The following is a 25,587-nucleotide window of genomic DNA, read 5'->3' on the forward strand; positions in this document are numbered from 1 at the left end:
TGCACCTCCCTAGGGGGCGGGCCCCACACTTTGGGAACCTCTGTAGTAGGTGAAGTGAGGTCCCTGCCTCCACCTGATTATGTAATTTACCAGGAGATGCTTTTATATAAACTATAACTTCTATAATTGCAGTGTTTGTCTTTAGAGCTGGGAGCAGAATCGCTGATGATTTATTACCAGCAGTTATTACTGTAGGGTCTACCTTACACTATAACACGTCTTGAGGTGACTGTTGCTAAATAAAATTGAACTGGTTTTTATTTAGAAACAGGCAGAGCTCTTCTTGGCTTCATGTCTCTAATTATGTGGCACGCAACCTCGCGCTAAATCACCCAAACACAGCACACATCCTGCCAGTGATTCAGTTCCTTACAAAACACTGAATAAGGTGCTGAAGCAGTGACGAAGCTTCGGACGTCATCGATCACGTGACTCTGTTCAGCCCCCGCCTCGGCCCAGTGTTTCTGAAGCTGTGTGACTGACTCGTGCCGGAGCTTCAGCTTCAAACGAGCCGGCACAGGTCGCAGCGAGGCTTTGAGACAATCTGACTCATCTGCACAGGGACACCTGCTGGTCGTCCTCCTCACAGACTAAACACCAAAGTCAAACAGGACGAGAACTTTCCTCCAGATACTCACAGCACACCACAGCTCACATCGTTTTTATCCAATGGATGCATTTAATTATTATTTTTTTTTTTACATCATATAGCTGCAGCCTCACACGTGATCAGTGACTACAACAGCTTCCACCATCAGGTCTCCGTGTGTCAGGAACCACAGGCTGCATATTATAGTATCACACTGTTGTACATCGGCTGTTGACAATTAAACACATGAATCCACGAGCGACGGGAACACAGCAAATGAACTTCCAAAAGCAAAAAACCCAAAAACTACAAAAAAAAGAAAAACAGAGAAACCAGAAATATTAGAAAACTATATGATTGAATGTGCTTGATGTAAATTCTGCATTACAAATAGTTTTCCTTCACATAAATATAGACTGATTTTGCGTCCAGTTGATGTCACTGTACTCAAATCGACACGTATCAAAAGTGTTCGGGGGCGGAGCTCGAAGAAGGAAAGAAGCCTCCGCTTCCTCCTTAAGACCTCGACCACAACAAAACATGAAAAAATAAAGTGGAAATATTCAAAGTTCAAAATGAAACTGTCAAAACTGCATATCAAGCAGAAAAAATATTGCATATAACCTATTCCCACAGCCACTTAAATATCGTCTTTGCACTTACATGTATATATAATATACAAAACCCTCCAGGTCGCTCAGGAAATCCCATCACACCAGGCAGAAATAATTTAAGACAGATAACTGGCAAACCAGACAACTGAACAATCTCACGGGAAAGAGTTTTGCACACAGCATCGTGTCACAGACATTACCTGCCACGTCCTGATAACTTGCGGATCAACTGAAAGAACGTTTGAAATTAGCAGCAATGAAAAGCTAACACTGTCACAGACTAACTCAGGCCGCTGCTCGATGCAGGAAAAAAGCTCCGACTCTTCTGTTTCTAACGAGCTCAGCAGACACAGCAGCCCTCCGTTCTTCAAGTCCTTTAGAAGTAAAAGGTGGATGTGCCGCTGCTCCAGACGGCAGCGCTGGGACATACAGTAGTGTTGTTCTACAGGTGACCCTGATCTGAACATTTCGGATTTCCTTTCAGATTTCCACATCAATGGAAAAATGAAGCAATGCTCGGTGTTCTTTTCTCTCCCTTTTCACTCTTCTTTCTGGAGACTGAAGAGGTAGTTTCACATTCACAAAGGGATATGGATGATGGCTTGGAGACATAAATATTAACATCATTTTGAATGATTAAAAAAACACCACTGAAAGCTTAACGTTGTGATTTTGCACTAAATTTGAAAACAAGGTTTCAAAACCTTTTGACTTGAGTCGGCTTTCGATGGCAGAGACATTTTATCAACGGTACGGAAACGGGTAAAGCTCAGCTCTCTATTTAGGACTCCAGAGGAGCCAAACGCTTGATCTCTATTTTCACAAATCTCAGGCATAGTACACGTGAAGATCCTGCACAGCAGAGAAGAGACGGGTCTGCTGCAGAGACGTTCCAAGTCCAACAAGACCGAACTAAGGAAGTGCAGTGGGATTAAAGCTGGAAACCCTCCATGGGTCCTTCCTGTTGCTGGAAGACAAACTGGCCTTGATTCTGATCCACCTGTGGAGCCAGGCTGGCATCCTCTTCCTCCACACCGAAGTAGTGTTCAATCAGGTCAAAGGCCTTCTGGTAGATCTCCTGGTTCTCGTGGCTCTGTAAAAACTCAATCTTGTCCAATCCTGAAAGAATGGAAGCAAACGCACAAATCTTCACACGACAGAAGTTTCAACACTGAGTGACAAAAAGCTCCTGTGAATATAGTTACAGCAGGCATTTCTAATCAAAGTGCTGCTGTTTCCATCCCTGTCTGTGTGCCAAAGTACGGCAGGGCCAGATACTGAACCCCGAGTTCCTCTCCTGCATCCAGCAGCGTGTGTGTGTGTGTGTGTGTGTGTGTGTGTGTGTGTGTGCGTGTGTGCGTGTGTGTGTGTGTGAGAGACAAAAATACCAGCATGCCTATAAAGCTTGTGATTCTTAAAATGTCCAAACTTTGCCTTCTGCCCTCACGTACAAACTTCCTAAACAAAGCTTTCACTTTTATTTGACACTTTTTTAAACTTAGACGTTCTTGCAAACACGCTCGGTTACAAAGAAGTGCCGAGAAAGAAGCAACCCCACCGAGGTGCAGTGAACACTCGGTGGGTGTGGAACCAAACGCGACACAAAAGAACGTGTCCACTTTTCTGAGTGAATGAAAGCTCGTGAATGTTCTGTTGGTGGTTTGCGAGCATTACCGTAAGCTTCCTCAATCAGAGCGCAGTACGGATTGATGCCAGTTCCATTCTGTTTGGCTTCCTGTTCTCCCAGTCTGAGGATGTTCTCTAAACCGTTCAGTGACACCTGAACAATCTTAGAGTCCATCACTGTCAGCAGATCGCACATAGGTTTGATGGCATTCAGGGACACCAGATACCTGTCACGGAAAGCACAGACGTTAGTCCTCAGCAGCATTTCACTTTGTTTATAAAGCACGAGTGATTTTTGGATTTCCACCAATTCCTGCTGTGCAAATGTGCAGAGAAGTCCCAGCACAGTGAAATCTGACAAACCAAATACATGAACATGTAAAATGAAACCAGCGCTGTTGATTTAACAGTCTGAATGAGTCACATTAACATCCACGTGGTGTTTGTAGGAAAGAGTGTGGTGCACCATCTGAAGCAGTGCTCAGCTAACATTGGTGGATTTTAATGACTCATCACATGGTGCAACTACTCGCACTGAACTGTGACTCAAGTTTGTATTTGTGGGAAACACGGCACCAGAACTACGTAAGGAGGAATCTTCACATCAAGTGTTTTTAAGACGTCTGGTAAACACACTTTATCTGTGAGGGAGTGCCCCCAGAGGTGGCGTTGGTAATTGCCCACGCAGCCTCCTTTCTTGTGCGGAACTCGGCCTTCTGAAGGATCTCGATCAGTACTGGAAAGATGTTGGCGTCAATGACGTTCTGACAAAAACAGAAAAATGTGGTCAGCAGCAAAGAACAGCAGCTCTTCATCTCGCCACGACAAACGGAGACGCCGCAGCAGAATACCTGAATCTGAGCTCGGTTTCCTGCGGTGATGTTGGACACAGTCCAGCAGGCCTCCTTCTTGATGGATTCCTTAGGGCTGCTGAGAAGGTGGAGCAAACACGGCAGTGCTGAACAGTTCAAGATTACCTGAGACGAAAGCAGAGGAGCCAAAGATCTTAATGCTGTCAATGAGAAAAGGCCAAGCAGCACCGATGGAAGAAACAGAGGCTGTACCTGAGTCTGGATGTCATCTCCTGTCACGATGTTTCCCACTGCACGCAAGGCAGGAGAAACAACCTTGTAGTCGCCGTGCCTGGAAACAGGAGGCACACAGTGAGACGTGCAAAGCGTGGACGGGATCAGAAACGACAGATTCTTTGTGCAACAATGTTACGCCATCAAAAGAAAACAACGTTTGATGCTTCAAATCGTCCAGGGAACGAAATCAGAGGAAGCTGATTGTGTTCTACTGGACGCTGCGTCTCCCAAAGAAAACAGACGAACAGAACAGACGCTCTCAGACAAGAAAATATCAGAAAAGAACCTGTGACTCTGGAAGTTTCATACCACCAATAAGAAACTCAAAGGACTGAAAGCTGGAGCTTAGACACTGTGCATGAATAGGCTCATTGCAAGGGAAACTAATACCGCCGACTGTTAATCCAACATTTCTGTTCAACACGCTGATCCCTTCTTTTTAAATCCAGCAGTTTTTATTCACCACAGTACTTCGTTTATTAATGTTTCAGTTTTCTTCTTTTGGCTGCCTTTAAGTGTCACCACCCCCGATCTGACCTGCTCTCAGTCCAAGCCGATACCCAGCACTCAACATGCCCCCTTCACTATACACAGGAATAATCCTCTCAGCTACACCAACCTGGATAAACTTGAAAACAGCGTTTTGGTCTCCGCGGCCACACTATTGTTTTCATCCCCACTGAAAACGCTCATGCTCGCGTGCTGATGATTCAGTCTGCGTCATTTTCGTCTGCCGTTTATTTACTTTGTGGCACTTAAGTGTGTTGATTGGGCAATACAGCATCAGCAATGAAAATGAACGAATGGGCTCGTGTCAGCACTTACAGGGCTGGTGTGGAGCGTCCCTTCAATTAACCCAACTGGGCAAATGGCCAGTGTTCCCCATGACTGACGCAAGAATCATTTCAGCTGTCTCCCAGAAAATTGTGAAGGACCATGTCCAGCCAGTTCGTACTGGAAACTCAGCTACACTCATGACACTTAAATCCAATCCAACGTTACGTTTTGGCTCAACAGCCCTTCAATTCTGCAAAGAACAGGGGGCTGAAACTGCTTCACAGCTACGTGGAACACTCAAAGCTTGTCACAGCACAATCAGCTCTTACATTTAGGGAGCAATTTTCATTTATGTTCAACAAATGTGCAAAAAACAACAACAACAACCAAAGAGTATGTCAGTGTCGTACATGAGCAGCTCAACGAGCCTGCGGCAGACCCCGGAGTCGATGACCGTCTGGATCTTTTCATTGGGGCCGTCAGACAGGTAGGAGAGAGCCCAACACGCATCGGCCAGCACATCTGGATCACTGCTGAACAGCAGCCTGGACAAAACGTTGAGACAAGGAGACACCTGACAAAATAACACAGACAAGGGGACAATTTAATATTGGAACCACATGATCAGTACAGGAAATATGACTTTAAGGAGGAGGAAGGCGAATGAGCTCCAGTATTCAGTGACTCAACAACAATGACGGGGCTGACCTTTGCAAAATCTGGTGGTGGGTTTTTCCCTCTGCACAGGTTGGACAGAGCCCACACTGCATTTCGGGTTGTTGTGAGACGGTTGGACTTAGCGAGCAGCCTGCACAGAGCAGAGCCAGCTGTTAGTGCAGCTCTGACACACAAACGCAGACAGACGACGAACACTTACTGCTGTAAAGACGGGAGGATGCCACAGTTGAGTACGTAGTCTCTGCACTCAGCGTTGTCGCCCGCTATGTTCCCCAGTGCCCACACTGCCTGGAAAACAGCCAACATGCTTCAACTACGTCACAGCCCAACAGACCGCCTTTGACACTAAAACTCGTCCTGTCAAACACTACCACAGCAGTTTACACACATTCAGGTTTGTGCCTCTCAAAAGTCCTGAAACTGTTAGAAAAGCTCAACATCTCAACTCACTCACTATAGATGAGCAGGTTACCTGTAACTAAGCAGGTGTTATCATGTGACTCTCACCTGTTCCTGCACATCCTCGTACTCTGAGTTCAGCAGTTCAATGAAAATGGGAACAGCTCCTGTTTCAATCACAACCTTGGTGTGCAAGAAGGTCCCAGAGGCGATGTTGGTCAGTGCCCAGGCCGCTTCGAACTGTTACGAGCACACCGTGGACAATATGACAACAACAACAGTTTTACCCGATACAACTGGAGGTTCAATGCTCACAATAGCTGTGTAACGCCTACCAATCATTTCAACATTCTAGCTATTATTATTAAATACATATAAATATGACTCATAACAAAGCAACATGTAAATTGCTGCCCTGTGAAGCACCATGTCACCCACTCGCTTTGAGACTAATAACAAATTAGAAAAGGACAAAATGAAACAATAAATGAAATACGAGCAATAATCTGACTGTAGACGTCTGCTGAGGTGAACACGTGACACAGGAACACATCTGTTATCTGATAGTGGGACATCCAGATGTCCTGATACTCTCAGGTGTACAGTGTTGGATTCTCTGACCTGCAGTGTGCAGTTTTCACTCCGCTGCAGAAAATCCACAAACCGAGTCACAACACCAGGAGTGGAAATCACTTCATCTATGGGGGGGCTGGGTTCTGTGCAAAAGAAACAAGTGAACACTTTGAGCACAAACCTGCTAAAGGGTTAAAGGCATTTCACAGACAGAGCAACAGGCTGTTTCACAAAACCAATTCAATTTGTGTTCTGCAGAAAAACACCTCAAAGAGCAAGATTTCTTTTTCAGGTCATTTTGTGTGTTTCTCTTGGTTTAATCTCTGTTGTGTAAGCCAGCACAGGTGTGGTGCAACATTGATAAAGTTGTGGGAAATGATTACTTTAGTATTTTGATACTGAGGCAGCACTGCGCCTGTAGAAACGAGGCGTTGCAGAAGCTGCACACAGAGCAGAGCCTGTTGTTGACAGCCAGGTGGAAGCAGAATAAAATAACTTGGCAGCTTCTCTGTTCAACTTTGGTCCAAACAGTTATTTCTCTTTTAGTAAACAGACTACAGAAACACGAATCTTCCATTAAACGTCACAGAGACACACCTTTGGAAAGCAATTTTCTGAATTTCTGTGTAGCAATTAGTTGATGGTCGGGGTCTTCAGAAAAGATCATCTGAATCATATCTGCTGTTATGACTCCATCCTGCACAAACGCATCAGAGAGTTCATGTTTAGTTCAGACTACAGCACAGCAAACCTACAGGAGAGAGGCAGCTTACACTTACAGCTGTGATGGGTACTGTGGAGCTGATGTCTGGATCTTGGATCGGACATTCCTGCATGGAGTCATCAGCTGAAGGTATGCAGACATTTCTTCTCTTGAACAGCTGCAGTCATACAGACACACATTAAATAAATGCACAGACGCACAAATGAAAGGCTGCAGGAGACGGCGGTGATCGGAGCAGAGATGCAGCCTGAATATTGTAAAGAAGTCCAGACTGAAAATGGAGACGGAGAAGAATCAGGACCAAAGTAAAGAGAGAAACACAAACCAGTCAAAAAACAAAAGCTCAGCAAAATCAATGTTAACCAAACACACAGACACAGAGTGAGCAAGAAGCCACATGGACACAACTCTTTAATGGGAACTTGAGCCCCAGTTGCTGAGTGCAGTTAGCTGGTAGCAAAGGCAGGAGAGCAGAACTCACACCCTGATAGGAAAAACACAGCAGGTGCTAACAGGACCATAACAGTCCCACACACATGTTGAACTCTGTTAGCTTAATTCCATTTTATACACCAAACGTTAGCAAAGATCACCTGCTCCTCTCTTTTTTGTTTGCGTAGCTGAATTCCTTCCTCTTCTCTCCTTCGACGCATTTCCTGAGGATTCAGCGCTTTGTTCTTATAGCTCTTCATCCTGTAGTTGTCTTTCCCTGGACTCGCCATTGTGTCTGAGGATTTAAGCAGATTGATGCAGTCACCACCGTGCTGAAGCCTCGGTACATTTTACTTTACAACATACGAAATGACATCAACAAGCAGAGTGTGCGCGGGAGAAATAGACTGGGGAATGGTGCATAAAACTTGTTGCAGCTTGAAGTTAGCACACTGGCCTCCGTGGAAGAAGTTTGGAACCACCTGGACTCTTCTTAGAGGTGGCCGCCCTGCCAATCTGAGCAGTCACGGTACGAGGGCCTTAGTCAGGCAGGGGACAGAGACCTGATGGTCACGCTGACAGAGCTCCAGCAGAACTTTGCAAAGGACAACCATTTCTGCAGCACTACGAGAATTAGGCCTGCATGGTAAAGTCACCTGACAGAAGTGACTCTGTAAGAGGTGAAAGACACCTGGAGTGCCAAAAAAAGCACCTGAAGGACTTGGGAAAATTCTCTGGTCTGATCAAACAAAGACCGAACTTGAATGCCAAGTGTCAAACCAGGAACCACCTAAGCACAGAGTGGCTGTGGGACCATCTGTGGTTGTCCAGGCTGCTAGCAACACACCTGGGATACTTTCCCAGTGCACTACATTCTCTTATGTCCATTCAATCATTTCAGCAATCGGCCTTCACAAATCTGCTGACATTTGTGAGTCCTTATAGTAATGCAATGATTATTATTTCTATATACGGAGTCAATGATTGTTATTCTCTCTCCCAATACATTCAAAACTGCTTGAAAAAAAAGGAGCTGGTAAAGCACCGTAGGAGTTGATGGCACTGACAGATTATGCTTTGGGGCCGTTTCACTAGTTCGTTAAACGGGCGATTCACCGCCTTGAAGGGACGATTGATGGGACGAGCGAGTGAGTTTGTGTCTGTAAACCTTTAAAAGACCAAGCGTGTCTGCAATGAAGGAAAGCAAACATATTAGCATTCTCAAGTTTGCCCTGTGCTTTGATGCAACACTTTTGTGCTGCTGAAAACAAGACGTGATGGTGTAGATGGTAATATCAATAATCAGCGTCCAACCTAACAACCCTCGGGTAGGGGCGGGCGATATATCGAATATACTCGATGTATCCTGAGTTTTTCCATGTACATGGGTTCAATGGTTGCATCGTAAAAGCTGCCTGCATGTAATTCACTGTGAGGTTGTTTTCCTACCACAGGCTGCAAATGCATCATTTATTCACACCTGCCAACTGGAAACATGTCTACCGGCTGGAACGCGCCGAGCAGGCGTGTTTCTATGCTGCCGGACAGGGACAGCAGAAGTCTCAGATGAGCGAAGGAATGAGACTCGCTGTCGTTTGGATGTCGAACAAAATGCAGTATTTTTCAAAACATGCCATAAAACTATGCCACAAAAGGCAGCAGTACCACAAATTTATTCCACCAGCTCAAAAGTCAAAATGAAGCCTGTGGTAAGCTCCCCGCACACCAAAGAACACGTCAAACACACCAGCTGTGATCCCTGTGACTGCTCTCGGTCGGTGGCTTTTATAGTCACTATCTTTTTTTTTTCTTTTTCCAAATATTAAACTTTATTAAGAAACAGTATACAGAACATGTATACAATCAGAACAAAATTAACATATGCCAGGGGGTGTAATACAAAGAATTACAAACATTCAAATAATTTGTAATTACTACAAATAGTAATAGTTTTCATAGCCTTTTTGTTAAGTGATCCACTAATCAATTTTATGTAACATAAAACATCATTAAAGTAATGTTTAAAATTAGGCTTTTTGTTACTGTATTTGCATTTGTGAAAATAAAATTTAGCTAAGATAACTAACAAGTTTATTATAAAGTAAACATCTTCTTTTTTTTGCCTTCGAAAGAAACAAAATACAACATTTTCCCATTTCACAGTAAAGTCTTTGTAGAGATGTCCAGCAATGAATCTACTGAAGTCTTTCCAAAATGTTCTAGCGTATGAACAGATCCAGAAGAGGTGCTGCACAGTCTCAGGATGGCTTCCACAAAATCCACAGTTCACATTTATGTCCCTTTTGAACTTTGTCATGTAATGATTAGCAGGATAAAATTTATGCAGTATTTTAAATGGGACTTCCTTCACTTTATTCGTTACCAGATACTTGTTAGGAATTGTCCATACTCTTTTCCAGTTAATGTCACTGACAAAGAAATTCCAATAAGAGACCACATGTGGGACAGTTAGAGATTCTGTCTGGAACAAAGCACGAATATTCTTATTACTTTTACTGTGGTTTGTTAGACAGATTCTTCCTATGTGTGAATCTAAAGGGTTGGGGAGAGAAACAGATGATATGCAAGGTTGAATACCTTTAAAAAGCATTATAATACCCGTAGGTATTGCATCAAATAATATGGCATATTCTTTGGGTGTGGCTGGAAATTTATAGGTGTTTAAGAATTCTGAGTAGGACATGAGCTGCCCATTAGGATTAAACAGCTGATTCACTAAAACAATCCGTTTCTCAACCCACCTAGAAAAAAATAATGATTTATTTTTATACACTATGTTCCTATTATTCCAAATTGGACACGTATGGGGTGTAAAGTTGTGTTTATATATAAGGGACCAAGCTAATAGAAGTTGTTTGTGAAACATCGAGAGCTTTTCTGGAAGCTTATCTATATTATAATCACAACCTAAGATAAAACTTAGACCACCAAACTTAGAGAAAATGTAGTGAGGAATAAAATTCCAAATGGATACCGGATTTTTAAGAAAATGTTTAGCCCAATTAATCTTAAATGTATTGTTTAGAGTAGTAAAATCCAAAACATTGAGACCACCGTGTTCATAGTCATTCATCAATACACTTTTTCTGATGTAATGTGTCCGGTTTTTCCAGAGGAAGTTGAAGAGCATTCGGTCGATATCCTTACAAGTTTTGCCGTCCACATGCAGAGAAATTGCTGCATAAGTCAGTCGAGACAGACCTTCTGCTTTTGAGAGCAATACCCTTCCTCTTAAACTTAAATCTCTCTGCAACCATTGATTTAATTTGGTTTGAGATTTTTTTAATAATTGGGGGAAAATTTAGTAAAATTCTGTCTTTTGGATCTTTGCAGATAATCAGACCTAAATATGTTGCTTCATTTTTAACTGTTATATTACAAATACTCTGAACATTACACTCTTTGACAGGTAATAACTGACATTTATTTAAGTTTAGGACCAATCCAGACCCTTTTGAGAAATCCTCTATTACACGTAAAGCAATTGGCACTTGGCTGGCATTTTTAAGAAAAATTGTGGTATCATCTGCCAATTGACTGATGACAATCTCTCTGTCTGCTATGTTTATACCCTTCACAGGGCTATTCGAAATATGAGAGGCAAGAATTTGGGTGCAAAGTAAAAAAAGATAAGGGCTAATCGGGCAACCTTGGCGTACACCTCGATTAAGACTAAAACGAGAAGTGGTGCCATTTTTCATTCTAATAGAATTTCCCAGAGGAACCCACCCGAGGGATTAATAAAGTTCTATCTTATCTTATCTTATCTTATTAGCATTGGAATACAGAGTTTTGATAGCTCTGCAGAAGATTTTATAGTCACTATCTAGACCTTTGTTTCTGTGGGCTGGACATCATCATCTAAAGGTCGAAGGTCACTCTTTCAAGGATGCCAATGTTCACATTTTGGACAGAGAACACAGATGATTGGAAAGAGGAGTGAAAGAGGCATCTGTGTCCACTGTGAACGGCCATCTTTGAACAGAGGGCGGGGCTTACGACACCAAGTGTCCGAAAACAAGCTTTTATTTTAATATGTTTAAATATTAACCCAATGCCACTTTCAATCTGAAAAAATGTTACGAAAGGCTCGACATGAATGCCGCCCTTTAGACTCAAACCCCCGTTTGCTGCAGTATCGCTTCCGTCCGAGCTGTAACTGAAGTTAACATTTCATCTGCATAATTCAGAGCCATGCATTCAACGAAGCATTTGAGTCAATTTTATAATCAAATTATTCGCATTAATCGTTGCAGTCCTACTTTCAACCCTTTATTATTTAACTTAATTTCAAAATTAGAGTGCACTATTGTTTTTTATTATTGTAGCCACAGAAAATAGTACAACAGAAGCAATTCAACAGCAATTAGAGAACAATAGTCCAAGTCTCCCACAGAATGTGCTAGAAACGGTACATCACTGCCACACAACGAACCACACCTCCAAAGTAAAGCGCTGTTTAGAACAACGGCTTCACCTTCGGAACCTCGTCTCCATCTAAATCGACACCAAGTTTGAATCGTTTCGGGAATATTCAGCAAGTCGGAGAAGACATGCAGCACCACCTGGAAAACTGTAGAGTATTTAAGGTCACAGCAATCTCCACCTCCAAGTGAGTTCTCCTACCCGAGATCTTAAGAGGACCTCCACAGATGATGAGCGCTAACGTTCACCTTCTTCTAAACTGAAGCGTTGCAAACAATGACAGCGATAGCCGCTCCTAAACTAGGATATTTCTTTATCAGGGAAGTGGACACGACCCGCTTTCCCGGTCAGGAAGGAGGTCATTCCTAACTGCTTAAATCCCTCCACTCCTGAGAGTATAGGCACACATTTAACAGACAACATGAACAGTGAATACCCACGTTATCCGATTTCGTAACACGTCGTTTTACTAGCTTGCAGGAACTAACCTCACTCCGTGAAACAGAACAAAACGGATTTTGGCCAACTTATTCCTGGTTAGACCCTAAATTAGCTTCCCGGACAACTCGATAGCTAATGCTAACTTGTGGTCAACATCTCTGCTGTAAATTCAATGCAGCGGTTTTACTAACTCTACCCTTATTACATAACCTTCCCCGATTCTTACCCAGTGAAGCTCTGATGCAGCTGAAAACACGCACGGCTGTGAAATACCTGCAACTTCGACTACTCCCTCTGTTTCTTAATCCAAAATGGCGTCAAACTAAAACTTTCCCAGCAAACCCCGCGCGTCAACAACACCCCCGTTTCCGTCCACCGGTATAGTACGGGAAGCCGAAAGAGCCAAATCCGCCCCCTTTTCCCCATGGACGACCTAGAGCTTCACAAACATGAAGCCAAAACGTCTCTTTCGCCCCCTGGTGTCTGATGCGGTATAGATCATAGATCAGCGGACGGGACGAGAGTTCTTCTCATTTTTCCCAAATATGCTTGTCTGCCATTATTAGTCATTCTCATCACGCTGATTTGTGTCCAGGGGTCTTCTTTCGCATCTGATTAGATTCTGATTGTTAACTTGTGTTAAGGTTCAAAATATTGGGGATGAAAAACCACAATAACAACACTGGTCCAGCCGGGTTGAGTCAAACGATGATTTTAATGAACACACGCGTGGGAGATGGACACCGTATGCAGACAGCCTCAGATCTCCAAATGGTGGAGCATTGCTCAAACTCTTATAGCCTCTGGTTCTCCCACCTTATCATAAAAGCCTAAACATTCACATGCTTTCTCTCACACGGCGCCTAAGCTACGACCTTGGCTCCCCGTTTATCTGCTCCTGCTGAGTTGGGGCAGAAAACTCCAGTATATTCTGTTCTGTTCTAATCAGACAAATAAGGCGATGACTTTCTGCAAACAGTATTTCTTATAACATCATAAAACAATATCATTCATCCACAATAAATCAGCAGTCTAATGTAATGCAAATCAGTTTAACGAATGCAATAGTTATCAGCTTCTTCTAATTCAGGAGACTAATGCAAACTAAAACTACATAATAATTCACAATCTTTAGTTAGGGGTATAACATGGCATAAAATAATATTATAATCTAACACTTGATACTATAAGAATCACTCACTCTGTATCCCTGTTGTTAATTAGATAGCAATGCTACACACCTGTGCTACTCTAATAGTCTATGTTTGAATGCTTCAGCACTCTCCCTTAGACAGAGATGACATGAGCTGCACACTCCACAGAGTACTGTTAAAGAATTACCTGGAAATTAAACGTTGTACTTGAGACAAGACTGAAGATGATATAAAACTGAAGATTTAAAGTTTTAGATCCATGAGCACTCTACAGCTCGTTAGATTTAAAAACACAGCAGCAGCAGGTTTCATACAAGTGTAATTTGTTCTTTTCATTTCATTCAACACAATAAGAACAGCAACAGCCTGAACTAAATCAAATAATACATTATGTAACAAAGCTACAAAATAGAAGAAATAGCTCAAATATAAATACCCAGAATATTACCGAGATTAAATATATATGATGATATTATCATCATCAACATTCACCCTGGAAAAGCACTAATGAGAAGACCATCAGGACCGAGCTGCGTCTCCTGGATGCATCATCACAGCTGTCCTGTACCAGATCTCGGCGCAGGGATCAAGCAGGACTCGTCATCCCTGTTGGACAACGTCTCCCACCCCATGCAGCAGACTGTGACAGCACTGAGCAGCTCCTTCAGTGGGAGACTGCGGCACCCACGGTGTGGGACGGAGAGATTTCGCAGGTCTTTCCTCCCCACTGCTGTCAGACTCCACAACAAAGACTTTAACTGATCAAGCACACACATCCATACATATGCAATAATACTAAGTGCAATAATCTTTTCTGGCATCGTTGTATTTTTACTCAGTTGTATATAGTATTTGTATTTGTATTCTATTTTTATCTTATTGTATATTTATTTTATTTTATTCTACTGTATATAGTATATTATTTTATTCTATTCTGTACAGTTGTGTACTGTATTTATTCTTATTGTATTCTACTGTATATAGTATTTTATTTTATTCTATTCTGTACAGCTGTGTACTGTATTTATTCTTATTGTATTCTAATTTTTGCCTCATAACTTTTGCACTGTCCACTTCCTGCTGTGACAAAACAAATTTCCCACGTGTGGGACTAATAAAGGTTATCTTATCTTATCTTATCTTAGTCTTTACCAGCACCTCCTTCAGTCCTGTAGAAAGCTATACAGTAACAATGTATATACATTACAATGTCATTACTCAGATATGACTGACTCTGAATTACTTTATGGTAAGTAACACACTATTGGCAAGACCCAGTGTGAAAGAATTCCTTGCTCAAGTTTTTATTTCATCATCAAGTGACGACCTTTGACCTTACATCAGGTTGTATTGAATGCTGTCAGAGAAAATCTCATGTCCTCTTTCTGCAGCTGACTACAGTGTTTAAAACAGAAGCCGTGCAGATCTGAGTCTATGTGACAGCATGGATGATCAATCATTTTGACTTTTTGTCTTTAACTTTAGTATAACCAGGACGATCACCTCACCTCGTCACCATCCGTCAGCTGATGATCCCACCATGGTTTCTCTGTAGTCTTTAATAGATGTCCACACCCAAAGAGCTGGGAAAAGCACTGCAGACACCCATCTGACTGAGAGGGACAGCTACATCAAATGGTAAACATTTTGAATATGTACGGAGAGAAGCAATGAGAAAAACTGAGAAACTGGTTACTCAGAACAGTCTTCATCTTTCAGCTGCTCCTTTAAGGGGTTGCCGTATTGGATCACCTGCCTCCATCTAACTCCATCATTAGCATCATCTAGCATCCGTCACATATGCCCTCTGTATGTCCCATTACATTCAAAAACTCTTCTGAGGTCTTCCTCTTTTCCTTCCACCTGGTAGCTTCAACATCCTTTGTGTAATATGTCCACTTGTGGACTTTCCTTGTTGCCATCCTTCTGTCACCAATCACCAAAAAACACTCATCTCCATACAAACTGTATGCCAAAGTATCCTTGGGCAAGAGACTAAACCCGTGCTGCTCCCAATGCATTCATTGTAGTGTGAATGTGTAAGTAAATGCTGTGAATGAGACCTTGAATAAAATACTTGGGGTCAAGTACACCAGAAATGTACTATATAGGAACCTTGTCATACACACAGTTCTTGTCTAAAGAGACAGTGCAACACCTTCAGTCTTCATCAACACTGTCAAAGGAAACGTCACATATGGAGTGAAACCACGTAGCTGCTCAGTGATCACCTCTGTGTTTGATAACACTTAACCAAAGATTCCAAATTCTGATCCATCAGTCCATAAGACCTTCTTCCAGTCTGCAGTAGTCCAGTGGTGGAGTTTATGGCCCAGCCAAGCCTCTTTGTCTTATTGTGATGTTGCTGCAGCTCGTCCTGTCAAACCTGCAGCAGGAAGTCTTCTCTTCACAGCTGAAACTGAGACTTCTCACTACAACCACGATTAAGCTGCTTGTAGCTGTTGTCCTGTGAGCCGCCATCACACTGTAACTGATACAGTCGTGTCTTTGGGTCTGCAGACCCCCTCCTGTCACAGTTTGTTTCTGAGCCTTTGGATGATGAAGGAAACTGGACTCACTCTTTGCAGTTTCTCTGTAGGACAAACCTACATTTGAAGTGTTATGATGGTCTGTCTCTCTTCCATTGTTAATCGTCTTGTTGTCACCATTTCTGTACCAACACGCTACTTTCTGCAGTACAATAATGTTCAACTGATGCTCACGAGGGTCTGGTACCACAGTGTGCCCAGCACACAGAGGGGCTGTACCTGCAGGAATTAGTAGCACTAACCTGAGTCTCAATTGCTGCAGAGCAGCTTTAAATTGTTAACCCATGTTGTGTTCCCTGAAAAAGACCTTTTTGTATAATTCTGAAATGTACATTATTTTTCACTTTTGGGTATCTTTTATTTTAACCTGGCAGTTCACCACTTGTTTGTTCTATTTCAAGATATTTAGTGGACTTAAACTTGAATTGCAATAAATAACTGGAAAAATTGGGCTGTTCAAAACTTTTTAATCGGTAGTGTGTGTGTGTGTGTGTGTGTGTGTGTGTGTGTGTGTGTGTGTGTGTGTGTGTGTGTGTGTGTGTGTGTGCATGCAGAAAGGCTCCGGCCCAGGACCTTATCCATTGAAGCAACAATGCTAACCACTGCTACACATCTTAGACTCACTTCTAAATTAAATTATTTGAAGGAAAACTGATGTAAGAAACTGCTAAACATGCCCAACTTTCCCACAGTGTTACAGCCATCAAATTCAAATTTGGAGTTGGTCAGTCCAACTACTAAAATCTTACTTTGGTCACGTAAAGAACTGCTCACCTGATTTATTGTCACAGAATGTTTTTACTGCACATCGGAAAATATTCTAGTTTTTCTGGAAATGCGGTCACGTGTAATAGAGTATAGTTACTTCAACCTCAGCAAAGCAAGACTTTTATTCTCTGGCCATACCTGACAGTTTAGTGCCTTCAACTGGACAGAAACTTGCTGATACTGGGATGAGCTTAAAGACAAAGCCCCAGAGGGAACACACATTTTTATCAGACTTAATCGAGGCAGTTGAAATAAACACCAACTGTTGAGTGTTTTTAAACAATTTCCTCTCCTTTCATTCGGAGTTTTGTAAAATAAAAAAAAGCAGACATGTCCTTAATGGCCAGAAGACGGCGTCCAGGACAAGAGCAGCATGTTCCTCTGATCATGCTTGAAGCCTTTGATTCCACCGTCCTGCTCTGCCTTTAGTCTTCATCACTACCCATCTCTATAGGGTCAAAATCTGGGTCATCTTCATCCAAATCCAAGTCCTCAATGTCCTGGAATAGTGACTCGTCCACTTCAACGTTGTTTCCAGCTGCATAAGAAGAAAGCCACGGGGTTAGAAGAAACTTCACAGGAAAAAGATTATTCCTACTAAATGCTGTTCTCTGACTGGGAGTTGTTGACTGAGCCAACAGATCCAGATGATCTGTGACTCCGACACAGCAAATCAGATCTTAGAAAGTCACGTTTTTTTCTCTCTTTCACGTGTCTGCCTGCTGCCAATCCCGTTTCTCCCGAGCTACACAAACACAATTCCATCCATTTTCTGCCACTTATCCAGGTTCGGGTCACCGGGGTCTGAAGCCCAGACTTCCATCACCCTGGCTCTTCAGCTCATCTGGGCAGACAATGAGTTGTTCTCAAGCCAACCAAGACATATAATCTGTCCAGCAAGTCCTGGGTCTGTATGAGTGCACCCACCAAGTAGGACACGCCCAGAATACTTCACCCAGGAGGTCGGGGGGGGGGGGGGGCGCCTCCTCGTCAGATGCCTGAACCACGTAAACTGACTCCTTTCGCTGTGGCTGGCGGCTCTACTCTCAGCTGAGCTCCTCAGTCTATCGCTAAAGGAGAGGAAGCTTACTTCTGCCACTTGTATCTGCAAATTTGTCGTCTTGGTCACTAGGCTGAGCTCATGAGCACAGGTGAGGGCAGGAAGGAAGATCGCAGTAAATCAACAACTTTGCTTTTAAGCTCTCCTCACCAAAACAAGATGATACGAAGTCCGTGGCTCAATCCTTCTGACAATCTCACATTCCACTCTGCCCTCACTTGTAAACGAGACCCCGACCTACTAGTAACTCGTCCCTGACACAGAGTTTGACTCCACCCTTTCAAGCTGAGAAGGTCTCGGAAACGGAGGTGCCGATTTTGAATCCAACTGCTTCACACTCAGCAGCAAACTGCTCCAGTGAAAGCTGGAGGTCACCACCTGATGAAGCCAACAGAACCACAACATTCGCAAAAAGCACAGCTGAAACCCTGATGCCACCAAAACAGAGACCCTCCACTACCTGCTACACCTGGATACCGTCCATAACAGAATCTGTGACAAAGGGCAGCATCCACCAGAAACTGCCGACCACATGGCCGTCGCTACACGTACCTAACGCCCTGTAATGACAGACAAGACACCTCATACTCCCGAAGGATAAACCTGTCAGCTGACACCGCTGGGATCTACAGCAATGACATCGGAATGTCATTTGGACTGGAGAAACGTACTCGGATGGTAACAAAGAAATGTTGGTCGGGAATTGCAGATACTGAGTACAGCTATAAGTATCTTTTAATCCCACGAGAAAATGGAAGCCGTAAAGAGGAACCTCGGAAAACTGCAACCACCAAATACCCGCAGAGAATAAGGCGAGCCCCGAGGATCGGCTAAACGGGAAGAACGAGATCCGAGCAATCAACACTGCTGGGATAATAGGATGGCCAAAGGAAAAGGTGGAAGCCACTGAGACCGAGGCAAGAAAGCGAGGGTTTCACCCCAGACACGGCACACTGAGAGGAAGGAAGGAGGTCGAAACCACCATCCCGAATGAAACAAGGATCCATCAGCCCATCACAAAGATGGCCACGACTGATCACGTGCCTACTGATTACCTGCAAACACAGACGTCCACACAAGTGTTATGTTTAGATTCCACTGTCCTATAAATGACTTTAGTCCTCACAACAAAAAGAAGCACAACACTCAGAAACAGTCCTTACCATCTTCAAGGAACTGAATGTCAGATGTGTCCAGGTTGTGGTCTCTCTCAAACAGCTGTTTACCTGGTGACAGATGCACAGTCTTCAGTCAGGACACGTACGTCATCATCTTTACAGTTTTTGGTGTCTTTGAGTAACACCGTGTACCTGTCAGTTTGGGTTTTCCTGCCTGCTCCTCCTCTTTCTGTCTTTTTCTCCTCAGTTCAGCCATTTCCAGCTCAAACTTGGCTTTCCATGCCAGGAAGTTTTCAATGGTTACCACTGTTCCCTGGAAAGCCACCTGTTGAAAGCAACTACTGTTATAATAAAATAAAACCTTGGCTGCAGAGAGTGAATGGTCATGAATCCCGTCTGGGTTCTACCTTCTCTGCTTCCTGGGCCTCTCTCTCTTTCCTCCGCTTTTCCTCTTCTTGCCTATTTTTCATCACATCAACAACTGTATTAAGTTTCTCTTGAACAGCTGTAACCAGGGTGAAGATCATCACCATGCCCAAGTTTTCTTCTGCCTGCACAGTGAACACAAACATACAAAGCCACATTTCACCAACTGTCCAAGAACAGTTCAACACTTTTGGTTCAATTCTTTTTCTTTTTGCAATAAGGCGATGGAGAGACGTCTGACGTCACCTACATTTTGATTGTTATTATTGCTGTGTAGTTTAAGGGGCTTGGAAAGCAAGCTTCTGTAAGGTTCTTGGAGATGTTTCACCTGTGAAGCTTCTTCAGTTCACATAAAAAATACAAAATTGAAAGTAAATTTTCTCATTCAGTGCATCCTCCCGCTGCTGCGTTGTCACATGGATATCTATGTTTGGACACAGCTTCTCATTCAATGTTTTTTCTTTATTTTTAGCACTTTGGACATTGTAGGTACAACATGAAGACATCACATGGTGATGGAGTGCTGCACCGTGACCTGCCCTCCACAGTCACCTGACCTACACCCAGTGGAGATGGTTTGGGATGAGATGGAGCGCAGAGTGAAGGCAAAGGGCCAACGAGTGCTCAGCATCTGTGGGAACTCCTTCAAGCCTGAAACAGTATTATGGTGTTTCACGCTTTTTGTTTACTACATAATTCCACATGTGTTCAATCATAGTTTTGATGCCTTCAGTGAGAATCTACAATGTAAAAAACCATCACACGAGGAGGTGTGTCCAAGCTTCTGACTGCTCGTGTATGGCCAGTATAAAGCATCAATCTGATACTCTGAGTTACACTGATAAAAAGAACACATATATCAATCCTTTTAAACGCTTTGGAAACATTTAAAGTTGTCTCCATCTCGCTACATGTCTGACAGGCATCACTGCACAGTTCAATGAACATACACTGTTATTGTGTTATTAGTATGCACCCATATTTCATTACAATGTTACTGTAGTCGTGCCCATGGACCAGCTGTACGAATGTCTGAAGCTTTAAGATTCGGCAGCATTTCTTCACAGATTCCTCTTAATGAGGTTTGAGCTTCAGCTACATCACAAATGTAGACACGCAACAGTGAAGCTGTCATCCAAGGCACTGGGCTTCCATCCAAGCATCTGGAAAGATCTAGAAGCCACTAATTAGCCCTCAACCAGCACCAGACCCACGACTGCTCAGATAAATCCAATGACAGACCTGCTGTTGTAATAGTGTGAGGATATCTTCTGCGTCACTCTCCTCCAAGTTCTCCTGGGAATAGATTTCCCACAGCGGGGGCTCGTCTGGGTACTTGTCTACATACGTAAACTTTAAAGTTGTTTCCACAGCTGCAAAAAGACAACAGACAGTTCATGTTCCACAACTTTACAAGTGCACAATGAAAAAGTTCTTTTTATTATTTAACTAAAGATAAAACTTTCATTTATTCTTTATTCACTACGTGTAAAGTCAAACAGGTGGATATACGTGTACCCCCCCAGCTTAGTGCCAGCATAGTGGGGTTTTCACTAGTGGACGAGAGGATTGCTTTCATTCTGGTCAAGTAAAGGGTCTTGTTATTCGTGCTCATCAATCAACCATGCAGCCTACCCAGCCTTCCTGGAGGCCCTGAGTGGGGTGCGTTAAAGTGGCCTTTGCTGTGTTACTAAGACCCCACAAGAACAGTTCTGATAACATAACTGATCCTGCGACCATGCAGGGGAACATCCTTAGAAGCAAAGCAGTATCACTGGGACCAGTGTTCCTTCAACTGCTGTCAGACGGTAGTCACAGACGGGCTCAACGGTCATGGATTTCACACCAGAGGTTTTACAATACTGTTCTATTATCATGATCCATTTCAAATGCTACGTTGCTTTTAAATATATGCTATAAATGTACACATGCATACACACACACATTCTATAATGGAAAGCAATGAGCAGTTCAGTTTGAAACACCTGACATAATAACAGCTGCAGTGCTAGCAACACACCGTTTTCCAACCACATTCATCAGTTTACTTACTTTCCCCGTGCTCCCCGGCATCAGACGTGACCGTGATGGTGAAGCTGGTTGGATCTTCTGAGAGCACTGCAAGTACACATTCATTAGTAACATCACTATTACCATGATTTCATAAGTGGCTGGGTAACTAAGGCATATTTCACGATTTTACCAACCAGAAATAATAAAGATTTGGATACCAATAACAAAGACTTCAGGCAAGCTTTGCTTTTCCCAACAGCTACCGCGTGCTAATAGAAATAGTATTAGTATTTTAACATTTGACATTAATATGAGCATCCTTTCACAAACACAAGAACACCAGCAAGCTAATCCCAAAAAGTTGATGCTCCTCATTTGGACGTTTTCAGCAGGAGAAACGCTTCATGCAGGGGACTTCTTCAGTCTCAGCTGACTGCAGGTTTCCAACCTTATAAACAGAACATTTGTACAACGACTGAAACCAGCACAGCTGATTAACAACGGGCTGGGAGGTCAGTTCTGCAAATTCTCATGACCATTGATCAACAACCATTGGTGAGTGTCATTCACAGAGAGTTGGGGGATGGCTGCAATCACAGCATTGTAAGATGCACACAGGTGTACCCTTAGGTCCCCTCCTCGTTTCAGAGATGGTCTTTCCCTTTTCACGTGAAAGGTTTCAGTCATTGTACAAATGTTCTGTTTATAAGGTTGGAAACCTGCAGTCAGCTGAGACTGAAGAAGTCCCCTGGATGAAACGTTTCTCCCGCTGAAAACGTCCAGATGAACAGAATCAACCTTCTGGGATTTCCTTACCTGGATCACTGAGCATGCATCAAGACCAGCAAGCTAAGTAACGTGTACTTGCTAGCTATGAGCTAGCTACTACTTTCGTGCTACAATCCTACTTAACGTTACGTGCCATTCAGACCTGTAAAGGAGTCTGGGTAGATGGACTCTATGGCTTCGAGTTCATTCCGCTGCTCTTCGGCGTAGTCTGTCATGTTTGTGAAGCTGCAGGTTATCTGGAAGTTCGTAAAATCATCACCAATGCGTTCGCTGTGTGCTGCGTACTCAGCTGAAACAGTCGATCGCCGATCTCGACGATCCGCCTCTTCTTCTTCTTCTTTTCGGGTTTAGCGGGGGTCGCAAACCAGCTTTGAACGTACATTACCGCCACCTCCTGGACTTGTGTAGATCACACGCTCCACACAAGAAAAAGAGAAAAACTTGCGTCCGTGTGATTTTTCTTTATGAATGAGTGAAAAAAAAAACAATCGGGAAATGGTCGTTTACCAATCATCATTTGGAGGAAAACAAATAAACAATAAATAAATAGATAAGGGAAAGGAACCGTTTTACTAACAGGGGGCGTATCGAAAGTGTTTGTCTGAGTGGGGGAATGAGTCGAGTTGTACAAAGGACTTTGAGATATAAGAACCAGTCAAATTACCAAATCTTATTTCGCACTTTTGTTGGTATTTATTTAGTTTCTCCTCTTGTACAGGTGTGAATGCCAAGATTAGGTCTCCTTTTTAAGAGTCACTTGTCTCCATTCCTCCTTCCATTTCTTTCTGGTCTATTTTTTTAGGACATTGACTGGAAGAAAGTTTGGCGTTTGCCAAAAAAAATTCCTCCTTACTAAGTGAAGGAAATTTCATTTAAGCTAATTCATAGATTCTACCCTGTTAAATGCTTCCCTCAGAAATGTAAGAGGGATGTAGACACTCTTTGCTCCTTCTGTAAGATCGCCCCAGAGTCCTGCTCACATCTATTCTGGTCTTGTACCTCTACGTAGATTTTGTGGTTTCATCTCTAAGAACATCTTATCAAATTTTGTGCTTTTTTACCAAAATGTGTTATTTGGTTACACTGACTTAGTAGGAAAGACTCGGATGCTTTTTACCTCATTAATCTGATTTTACTCCTCGCCAAAGACCATAAAAGTTCTCAAGCAATGAACCTCACTTTCTCACTTTTAGGAAAGAAATTGAACTCTGTGAATACAATTTGCTCCTCTCACAACAAAAAAGCTTTTAAAACCGTAAATATCTGTAATGTAATAATGTAATGATTGTGTTTAATGTCCCCGTTTAATGATTCAATGTCATTGTATCTCTCGCTTGTTTTTCTTTTTTATTCCTTTTTCTTATTTCCCCCTTTTAATTTTGATATGCATCTTACCTGTTTAATTTGGCGCACTCTTCCATTGTATCATAATTTTGCAGTACATTGTCTCCTCCGTGTTTTATATTTGTTGTTACTGTTCCTCTTGAAATAAAGATGGAGAGAAAAAAGTCTGAACTGGGACACAGCCCGAGCTACACTTTCTACCGGGTTAACTTTGGCACAGCACGGAACCCTGTTCCAGATCCTTCCGGCCCGCTTCGACCTCTAATGGCCCGAATAAGCCATTTCATTACCATTGCAGACAGAACAAACGTCGCTGTGCTTATTTCTCTGGGTTTTATTGGCGAGTACACGAAGAAGCTTTTTCCTCATACGTGTAGAACAAATCGGAATTCCTGGACGGAACCTTTGACGGGCGGTTAGTTGTACTCTACGGAAACGACGTAGTGTAACACACAATGTCTCTGGTGGAAGCACACGCGTTGGACTCCGGTGAGTTTTGTAATTCACGTTTTTATTATTGCTGCTAATTGTAGCCGCACGGCCTCGAAGATTCTTACAACAACAGCACTAAAGGCGGTCTCTGCTGTTATTGGTAACACAGCAGCAGAGACATGAATGGTCTGCTGTGGTTACAGGATGGATTTAAAGTCCGTCTGTTCACCTGGTAGAAAATGAGCGAAACTTTTCTCCTGTAACCTGCTCTTTGAATGCGAGCGTTTACATCGTACTAAGTGTAAATAGTGTAACAAATCACGCGTGAATCGCACACGAACACCGCATTTGCGTCGGTATTCAGACAACAACGATCAACAGGGGCGTCGCTAGCATCACTGAGGACTTGGCCCAGCCCTGAAATCTTTTGGGTTCCTGCTTGAGAAGAACATTAATTTGAGTCCTTCTTGTTTGTTACAGTTTTATTTGCCAGTACAGAGTTTTTACCAGCCTCGGAGCTTTTATTGCACCACGATTGCTGCGTTTGAACTGTATGCCCTCTTTCTGATGCTCACCTCTTCTTCGTCTTTCCTGCTGTTGTGGTGTCCCTCATTTTGCATCTCTTCTCCTTTGCTCGCTCCTCCTGTTCTCTTTCCTGACCTGGTTATGAAAAGAATGCAGTCAGCATGTGCCGATCAAACGCCACCACCATCTAGTTTGATGGGATTATTAAGGCATCAACTTATTTTATACACACTGACTCAACCTCAAATATCAGACTGCAGAAAAGCAAAATGACTCATGCACTCTGCCAAGACACAAGAGCTAAACAGCAAACAAGGTCAGTGGTGAATGTGAGCTATAGGCCAACATTTAGTTCAGCTGCAGAGGTAGACTGCACACAGTGACGTCTGTCTTCAGTCACAGCACTTCCTCTTTTGTCATTTTATGTTTTCTTCTTCATTTTGCAGGATTTCATTTTTCACTCTGTTAAAATCTACATCTGATTTATTTCAAGCTTTTCTGTGAAGTATCTTCAAATGTCCAATAGCTTTCTTTGATCCTCGGTAAACATGCAACATAAAAAGATCGTAGCGGTCACTCTGCTGTGTTACGGCACAAACGTGCATATTTGTGAGGAGCACAGGAGTCAAACGTGCACGAGTAAACAGAGAAATTACACCAAATGAACTCAAGTCAAGGCTTAATTTTTCAGTTCATGAAATTTAAAACATCCCCTGCGTTTCCATGGTTACTCACTGTCATGTGTAAACCATCCCTGCAGGATGACATCACCCTGAGCTGCTGTGGGATTTCACAGCGTCTCAGAGTTCCTCCTGATGTTCTTATAAACGCTGTTGTAACGCTTATGCTGGAGTCCCACGCATCGTTAAACCCCGTTGGTCAGACCAATCAGGTGCTCGTACGAGGTTGGCCCTATTGAGGGATGCTCAGCTGTAATTGGTTCACACAGATATGTGACTGTTTCAGGTGTGACTTTAATAAACAATTCTTTAAAGATCCAGAGCTAATCACAAACCATCTGT

The 25,587-nt window shown here is 42.9% G+C and overlaps 3 protein-coding genes and 1 long non-coding RNA gene across 7 annotated transcripts in view; 2 read left to right on the forward strand and 2 right to left on the reverse strand.

The window, feature by feature from the left end:
- kpna5 (karyopherin alpha 5 (importin alpha 6)) lies at positions 1-12,771 on the reverse strand. 2 transcript variants are annotated; one of them, XM_086310270.1, is made up of 14 exons: positions 12,435-12,571; positions 7,662-7,795; positions 7,124-7,225; positions 6,942-7,041; positions 6,393-6,487; positions 5,880-6,011; positions 5,572-5,660; positions 5,403-5,502; positions 5,105-5,268; positions 3,894-3,972; positions 3,681-3,806; positions 3,466-3,593; positions 2,878-3,056; positions 1-2,322 (listed from the first exon to the last, which is right to left on the reverse strand). In XM_086310270.1, the coding sequence occupies exons 2-14, from the start codon at positions 7,788-7,790 to the stop codon at positions 2,135-2,137; spliced, it is 1,611 nt and encodes a 536-aa protein (XP_086166396.1). In that variant the 5' UTR covers positions 7,791-7,795; positions 12,435-12,571; the 3' UTR covers positions 1-2,134. The 2 variants fall into 2 exon arrangements, with proteins under 2 accessions (XP_086166396.1, XP_086166395.1); XM_086310269.1 differs by lacking the exon at positions 12,435-12,571 and adding an exon at positions 12,614-12,771 and having other exon boundaries at positions 3-2,322.
- LOC147318358 (uncharacterized) lies at positions 11,958-20,310 on the forward strand. The gene is made up of 3 exons (XR_015131448.1): positions 11,958-12,133; positions 15,027-15,179; positions 19,935-20,310. It is a non-coding gene; the product is annotated as an uncharacterized LOC147318358 (long non-coding RNA).
- On the reverse strand, positions 16,963-23,975 carry rwdd1 (RWD domain containing 1). Of its 3 annotated transcripts, none has more exons than XM_086310273.1 (8): positions 23,660-23,975; positions 22,407-22,680; positions 21,515-21,580; positions 20,705-20,835; positions 19,444-19,587; positions 19,229-19,361; positions 19,082-19,144; positions 16,963-17,396 (listed from the first exon to the last, which is right to left on the reverse strand). In XM_086310273.1, the coding sequence occupies exons 2-8, from the start codon at positions 22,477-22,479 to the stop codon at positions 17,284-17,286; spliced, it is 723 nt and encodes a 240-aa protein (XP_086166399.1). In that variant the 5' UTR covers positions 22,480-22,680; positions 23,660-23,975; the 3' UTR covers positions 16,963-17,283. The 3 variants fall into 3 exon arrangements, with proteins under 3 accessions (XP_086166399.1, XP_086166397.1, XP_086166398.1); XM_086310271.1 differs by having other exon boundaries at positions 22,407-22,724; XM_086310272.1 differs by lacking the exon at positions 23,660-23,975 and having other exon boundaries at positions 22,407-22,752.
- The window catches only part of rrp15 (ribosomal RNA processing 15 homolog), a 6,187-nt gene continuing 4,555 nt past the window's right edge, over positions 23,956-25,587 (forward strand). The window contains exon 1 of the mRNA XM_086310274.1: positions 23,956-24,097. Coding sequence (XP_086166400.1) covers positions 24,064-24,097 — 34 coding nt within the window. The 5' untranslated portion in view covers positions 23,956-24,063. The remainder of the gene's footprint in view (positions 24,098-25,587) is intronic.

The sequence above is a fragment of the Aulonocara sp. 'chitande type north' Nkhata Bay genome, linkage group LG11 (assembly GCF_057382095.1).
Source record: "Aulonocara sp. 'chitande type north' Nkhata Bay isolate Kocher_YH1m ecotype deep benthic linkage group LG11, A_spYH_male_GT1.1, whole genome shotgun sequence".
NCBI classification, from domain to species: Eukaryota; Metazoa; Chordata; class Actinopteri; order Cichliformes; family Cichlidae; genus Aulonocara; species Aulonocara sp. 'chitande type north' Nkhata Bay.

Excerpts from the sequence above, each read along its gene's own strand:
- kpna5 (XM_086310270.1), bottom strand. The coding sequence starts at position 7,790 with ATGGCGAGTCCAGGGAAAGACAACTACAGGATGAAGAGCTATAAGAAC. Across the intron at positions 3,973-5,104 it reads AGGCTCGTTGAGCTGCTCAT|GCACGGCGACTACAAGGTTG; the intron begins GTACGACACTGA and ends TCCTGTTTCCAG. Across the intron at positions 3,594-3,680 it reads GAAACCGAGCTCAGATTCAG|AACGTCATTGACGCCAACAT; the intron begins GTATTCTGCTGC and ends TGTTTTTGTCAG.
- rwdd1 (XM_086310273.1), bottom strand. The coding sequence starts at position 22,479 with ATGACAGACTACGCCGAAGAGCAGCGGAATGAACTCGAAGCCATAGAG. Across the intron at positions 21,581-22,406 it reads CTACCCAGACTCCTTTACAG|TGCTCTCAGAAGATCCAACC; the intron begins GTCTGAATGGCA and ends GTGTACTTGCAG. Across the intron at positions 19,145-19,228 it reads AGGAAAACCCAAACTGACAG|GTAAACAGCTGTTTGAGAGA; the intron begins GTACACGGTGTT and ends ATCTGTCACCAG.